At 39.1% G+C, this 7,124-nt stretch overlaps 1 protein-coding gene and 1 pseudogene across 2 annotated transcripts; both read left to right on the top strand.

The window, feature by feature from the left end:
• Positions 1-234: 234 nt before the first annotated feature.
• LOC308678561 (olfactory receptor 6X1-like) lies at positions 235-1,125 on the top strand (the record flags this gene model as incomplete). The annotated part of the gene is made up of 1 exon (XM_081345789.1): positions 235-1,125. The coding sequence occupies one exon, from the start codon at positions 235-237 to the stop codon at positions 1,123-1,125; it is 891 nt and encodes a 296-aa protein (XP_081201915.1).
• A 4,976-nt stretch (positions 1,126-6,101) lies between these two features.
• Positions 6,102-6,793, top strand: LOC308678559 (olfactory receptor 6X1-like; annotated as a pseudogene). Its single transcript has one exon. The product of its transcript is annotated as an olfactory receptor 6X1-like (transcript).
• Positions 6,794-7,124: the final 331 nt, after the last annotated feature.

Below are 7,124 nucleotides of genomic sequence, written 5' to 3'. Positions count from 1 at the left end.
GTCTTGGTGGCAGGAATTTAAGAAAACTTTAGTACGAACTTAGCTTTTTTCATAGCATGCTTTTATAACAAAGCTAGCACCATAAGAAATAATTGAAAGAAATATAGCAAAAAGTTGACTCAATTCAAATTCTGATTGCTTTGGTAGCTAAAGAAAAGAATGGATTTGACCAACTGTACAAGACCTGCAGATTTCCTCCTTGTTGGATTGTCAACTTTTGGGAGTATGGAAAGCATGATGTACACCAGTGTCTTTCTGCTCTATCTTCTGAGTCTGATGGGCAATGGGCTCATCATTATGATGGTAATTGTGGACCACCACCTGCAGAAACCTATGTATTTCTTCCTTAGCAACCTTTCTTTTATAGACATTGGACATACCACATCCTTTATACCCAAGCTGTTGCTCAATTATCTCTCTGCTAGTAATTTCATCTGTTTTTATTGCTGTGTAATTCAGTTGTGCTTCTATTTCCTTTTTGGGGTCACTGAATTTTTCATCATCACTTTGATATCCTTGGACAGATATGTAGCCATTTGCCATCCTTTGAGATATGCCACTATCATGACTTCAGGGGTCTGCCTTAAGCTGGCAATAGCAGCCTGGTTTGGAGGATTTATCTCCATAATTGGTCAAGTAGTGATGATTGCAAACTTGCCCTACTGTACTTCCAACGTTATCAATCATTTCTTTTGTGATGTTGGACCTGTGTTGAAGATTGCAAGAGGAGATACACGTATTATTGAAACCCTTGGTTTCCTTGTTTCTGTGGTTGTGATTATGTCCTCTTTGCTTTTCACCCTCATTTCTTACCTGTTCATCATCTTCACCATTTTTCGAATGCCTTCAACTTCCCGACAGCAGAGGGCTTTCTCCACATGTGCTTCCCATCTGATTGTGGTTTTTATTTTGTATGGGTCAGTCTTTTTTGTCTACCTAAGGCCAACGGTCAAGAACTCTTCCTTCAGGGTAATGAAGGTTGTCTCCATTGTGTACACTATGATCACCCCAGTGCTCAATCCTTTCATCTATACCATTAGGAACAATGAAGTGAAAGATTCTGTACGTAGAATGATTGGAAGAAAGATTCTAGCTCTCCCCTGTGTTAAAAGGAATGGGAATTGATTCCATTTCCAAGCAGAGTTTCTAAAGATAAGTTCTAAACTTTTATGTCTTTTGCAGGACTCCTCTATTTGCATTCCTTCCACTTGGGGGAATGTCATAAATATGAATCAATATGGTTGAAATATTTCACCATGCCTACCATAAAAAAGAAGGAAGTTGTGAGTAATGTTTTGTTGTTGTTAGTTGCGAAGTCGTGTCCAACCCATCGCGACCCTATGGACAACGTTCCTCCAGGCCTTCCTCTACCATCTTCTGGAGTCCATTTAAGCTCATGCCTACTGCTTCAGTGACTCCATCCAGCCACCTCATTCTCTGTCATCCCCTTCTTATCTTGCCCTCAATCTTTCCCAGCATTAGGCTCTCCTCCAGGGAGTCCTTCCTTCTCATTAGGTGGACAAAGTATTTGAGTTTTAGCTTCAGGATCTGGCCTTCTAAAGAGCAGTCAGGGTTGATCTCCTCTAGGACTGACTGGTTTGATCACCTTGCAGTCCAAGGGACTCGCAGGAGTCTTCTCCAGCACCAGAGTTCAAAGACCTCAATTCTTTGGTGCTCAGCCTTTTTTATGGTCCAAATTTCATTGCCATACATTGCAATTGGGAAGACCATAGCCTTGACTATACACACTTTTGTTGACAGGGTGATGTCTCTGCTTTTTAGTGTGCTGTCTAGATTTGCCATGGCTTTCCTCCCCAGGAGCAAGCGTCTTTTAATTTCTTGGCTACAGTCCCCATCTGCAGTGATCTTGGAGGCCAGGAAAATAAAATCTGTCACTACCTCCATTTCTTCCCCATCTATTTGCCAGGAATTGAGAGGGCTGGATGCCATGATCTTGGTTTTCTTAATGTTTAGTTTCAACCTAGGTTTTGCACTCTCCTTCTTCACTCCCAACAAGAGGCTCTTTAGTTCCTCTTCACTTCCCTCCTATTAATGTTTAATAGGAGAGAAACATGTTCTTTTCTGTCTATGGACATTCTCAGTCATCCAGATCATGGTTGTCCCAAAGGTGCTTTTTCAGGAGGCAACTGGATTTTCTTGTCAACAACCCACTCCTTCCACCTCCTTTACATGGGTGTTGTTGTGGGGGAAAAGAGGGAGGAGATAGTTCCTGGTACATTGTCTTGTAGTCCTGGAGAAAAGTCAGGGTAGAAATCTAGAAAACAAGGAAAAAATATCACTCATTCATTTCCATCATTCTTCATAGCTGAGTAGCACTATCTGTAGTGTTTCAATTTATAGGAATTGTCTATATAAAATTAGTAATTGCTTTGTGGCTTTTATGAGAGGAGCAAATGGAACCCCAAAATTTGTGGGAATTGGTGTTGAAGAAAGAGATCACCAGCATTCATTCTTACAAGCACATAATACACAATGCTAAGCTCAAGCACAAGACTCAAATCTGAGGGTGCCTTGTTCCCTCATCTCTCATCACTATATTTCAATTAAATTCTCCAATTCACACTTTCCAACTAAGCTACATTCAGGCATTTCAGATTCTTCCTTCCAAATGAACAAATCCTTCTTGGCTAAAAACCAGACCTGCTTATAGTTGTGGAGATTTCTCCTCCCTGTCCCCTCCAGTTTGATGTTTGTGGAGATTCTCAATTATCCAGGTCATGGTTGTCCCAAAGGTGCTTTTTCAGAAGGCAACTGGACTTTCTTGTTTTTCCTTGAAGATATTTCACTTCTCATCCAAGAAGCTTCTTCAGCTCTAACTGGATGGTGGGGAATGGAAGGATTTATATTCCTTGCAGGCAGCTGTTCTTTGCCTTCTTTTAGAGAGTCATTGAGGTCATTTGGAGGTTTATCTGTGTCCTCAGGGTCACCTGGGTAGTGAAAATGTGTGTGGAGCTTTTTTGGCTGCAGGATGTTCAACAGTGAAGAGAACCAGGGCAGAAAACAGTATCATTTACACATAGGAGAACATATCTGTAGAGCTTTACATATGTTACAAATGCATGTGCTCTTTTTGTATGAAGTGAACACATAGAACCCAGAAAATGATAGGGGTGAAGAACAGAAAAAAAGTGTCTCAAAATTTATTGAGTTCTTTGAACTATCTTGGAAGACTTAATAATATATAGAAGACTGTACTTCTGGAAATAGCACTTGAAAGTTAATCCAAAGAGAAGTGGGCAATGGTCACGCTGATGCAAGATAATCTACTCTTGCCATTAATCTGTGGATACTAATGGAAACAGAGAGACCTTTTCAACCTTCTGTACAAAATGAAGCATTGTGTCAGTGAAGGTTTCACACTTACTCTTTTTGCAGTAGGAGAAGAATGGTAATTAAACCAACTATACAAAAAAATGCTTAAAGGTTTATTCTTGTTGGTGTGCCTCCAGAGGACTCCCTATTTTGGAATGGCGCTTGACATTCAATCTAAAGCATATCAGTCTTCAGTATATTCTACGTAGACTGCTAAGATACTCATGGGAAATTAAATCAAACATCCTTAGAGACTGTACTCCAAGCTACTCTAGAGAAGAAGTAAATAAACCTTCTATTGTGCCAACCACTACATGCTCTTTAAATGTCAAGGATAATATTTCTAAGAAGTCTACCGTTTTCCCCTGAACACATGATGAATCATTTTCTATGCTTCTTGAAAACATTGTCTTCATAAATGGATAGAGAGATGGAATGAAAGTTGCTTGGAGAAGTCAAGGATGGTAATGAAGTAAGAACAATCCAAGGTAAAAGTGGAGAGATCTTTAGATCCACCATTTCACTGCAAAATCAGCTATGACTTTTAGCATCTAATCCACCCCTACAAACAGAGAGAAACATCTTAGCTTTTATATTTCTATAGCTCTTTATTTACTTCCATATTTCTATCACAAACCATGTTTTGTTTTTCCATATTTTATTCCTCTCTTCTTTAGATAATTAAAAATGCAAAGTTCCTGCACAGAATGTAGCCTGTGGTCCATTGGTCTCATATATCATTTGTTTAAAGATGTTTTCTAAAAGAATTTATTTATTTATTTATTTATTTTATTGGATTTGTATACCGCCCTATTCCCGTAGGACTCAGGGCGGTTTACAGGGCAGCTAAAACCATGAATACAAAAAATTAAAAACAATTAAAACAATTAAATTAGATTCAAGCCCCAAGAGTAAATCTAAAACCCAGTTAAATTAACAACCCCACAGTCTGGACCAAACAGATCGAAGAGCCAAGTTTTCAGGTCCCGGCGAAATGAGCGAAGGTCGGGGGCAGTCCTAAGTTCTGTGGGTAGTTGGTTCCATAGGGCAGGCGCACCCACAGAGAACGCCCTTCCCCTGGGAATAACCCGCCGGCATTCATTAACCGGCAGTACCCTGAGAAGGCCCTCCCTGTGGGGGCGCACAGGATGATGGGAAGATGTACATTATGTATAAGAAGATGTATATTTATGTACATTATGTTCATATAAAATAGATATATACTTTTATAAAAGATCTGTTGAGCAGTCCTTGCTTTTAATATGAGCAATGAAGGGTGAATAGCTAACTTGTTTAATGTATTGGTTCAAAGATGCAACATTATGTAAGTAAACATTCAGATGGGGTCTAAAATTATTTCTGAGGTTCCTTGCTGCTCTGTTTGCTTGGTTGTTTTCTTGCAGATGTTTCATTATCCAAATTAAGTAACATCATCAGTGCTAGTATTTATTTCTTCCCATTCTTGAGGGTGTCACAAATGAAGATTGGGATAGGGGATCCCATACCAGTTACATTATTAAGTCTGCCACAATGAATTGACTTTGTATCGTGATGTGTTTCAATAAAGTATGTTTTTAAGCCTTTTCTTTGGGTTGTTGCACACACCGTGATGTGGCATTGTGGTTGAGCAGTTGGTCAGGGAATGGATAAGCTCAGATTCAAGTCCTTTGTCTGGAGAGCTCACAAGTGATCATGGGTCAACCACATCTCATACATAGAATATTATATTATGACTTCCTAGCATAGACACACATCCACCCCCTCCCATCAGAGAAACATCTTGGCTCTTATATTTCTAGAGCCCTTTATTTACTCTCATATTTCTATTACACCCCATGTTTTGTTTCTCAGTATTTTATTCATCTTTTCTTTAGATAGATAGATAGATAGATAGATAGATAGATAGATAGATAGATAGATAGATAGATGATAGATAGATGAGAGAGAGAGAGAGAGAGAGAGAGAGAGAGAGAGAGAGAGAGAGAGAGAGAGAGGAGAGAGAGAGAGAGAGAGAGAGAGAGAGAGAGAGAGAGAGAGAGAGAGAGAGAGAGAGAGAGAGAGAGAGAGAGAGAGAGAGAGAGAGAGAGAGAGAGAGAGAGAGAGAGAGAGAGAGAGAGAGAGAAGCTTTATTCTCATTTTTTTACTGTGGGCACAATGGCACACATTAAAAATGAAATTTGGTCCCTTGTTCTCAAAGTGTAAACATATATAACACACATTTAAACATACTATATGTAACATGTGTATAGATCTACACCCTTACATATAAGTAACATATAAATATCAATCACTGTCCATCTTGAATACATAATGGAAGGAGGAAGCTTTAGAGTTCACAAGGTTAATAGTGTATGGTAATTAATAATGCAAAGAAAGTTCCTGCACTTTATGGAACTCTTGCCATCCCAGATTTCTCAAATTCTAATCTGAATAAAAACATTTTATCTGTCGGCTACATCTTGCAAAGAGGTCATTATATTTTCAAGATTACCCAAACGACAAATTTCCCGTAGTGACAAATTTCACACATGACAATAATCTCTAATAGTGTTTCTTTGGCCATGGCATCATGTGTTGGTGTTTTGTCTGTTGAGCTCATTATACTAGTTTCTGAAAAAAAAATACTTTATAAATTTGGCTAAATCTCAAGTCCGATTCAATATTTTCCCTTTTTTCAACAGAAGGAGAAGATGAATTTGGCCAACTGCACAAGAACAACTGAATTCATTCTTGTGGGGTTGCCACGTGTTTGGGGAATGGAAAGGGTGATGTATGCAAGCGTCTTTCTGCTCTACATCCTGTGTCTGATGGGCAATGGGCTCATCATTATGATGGTAGTCATGGATCACCATCTCCAGAAACCCATGTATTTCTTCCTTAGCAACCTTTCTTTCAAAGACATCGGACACACCATAACCTTTATACCTAAACTGTTGTTCAATTACCTCTTGGCTGATAATTCCATCTGTTTGTATTGCTGTGTGATACAATTGTGCTTCTATTTTCTTTTTGGAGTCACTGAATTTTTTATCATCAGTTTGATATCCTTGGATAGATACATAGCCATCCTTTGAGACACTCCACTATCATGACTTCAGGGATCTACCTTAAGCTGGTAATAGGAGCCTGGTTTGGAGGTTTTTTCTCCATAATTTGTCAGGTGGTAATGATTGCAAACTTGCCCTATTGTACTTCCAACATTATCAATCATTTCTATTGTGATGTTGGACCCATGTTGAAGATTGCAGGAGGAGATACACATCTCATTGAAGCCATTGGCTTCCTTGTTGCTGTGGTTGTGGTTGTGTCTTCCCTGGTTTTTACCCTCGTTTCGTACCTCTTCATCATCTGCACCATTCTTCAAATGCCTTCAACCTCCAGACAGCAGAGGGCCTTTTTGACATGTGCTTCACATCTGGTTGTGGTCAGCCTTTTGTATGGGTCAGTCTTTTTTGTCTAATTAAGACCGACTATCAAGAACTCGTCTTTTAGTATGATGAAGTCTGTCTCCATATTGTATACTTTCATCACCCCTGTGCTAAATCCTTTCATCTACAGCATTAGGAACAATGAAGTGAAAGATTCTGTATGCAAAATGATAGGAACAAAGGTTCCAGGTAATCTCTAATTACCTCCAACCCTAACCCTTGGTTAAATGAAATGGAGAGTGATTCCACTTTCCAGCAGATTTCTTTTATATGAAATGTAAACCTGTAAACTGTCTTTTGACAGTTCTCTATACAGTATATGTCTTCCTGCAATTTGGGGAGTGCCAGGAGTATCAATCAAAG

This window comes from Vipera berus (assembly GCF_964194415.1).
Source record: "Vipera berus genome assembly, chromosome: Z".
NCBI classification, from domain to species: Eukaryota; Metazoa; Chordata; class Lepidosauria; order Squamata; family Viperidae; genus Vipera; species Vipera berus.
Note: the sequence above shows the minus strand (reverse complement) of the source record. Positions and strands in the feature narration are given on the sequence as shown.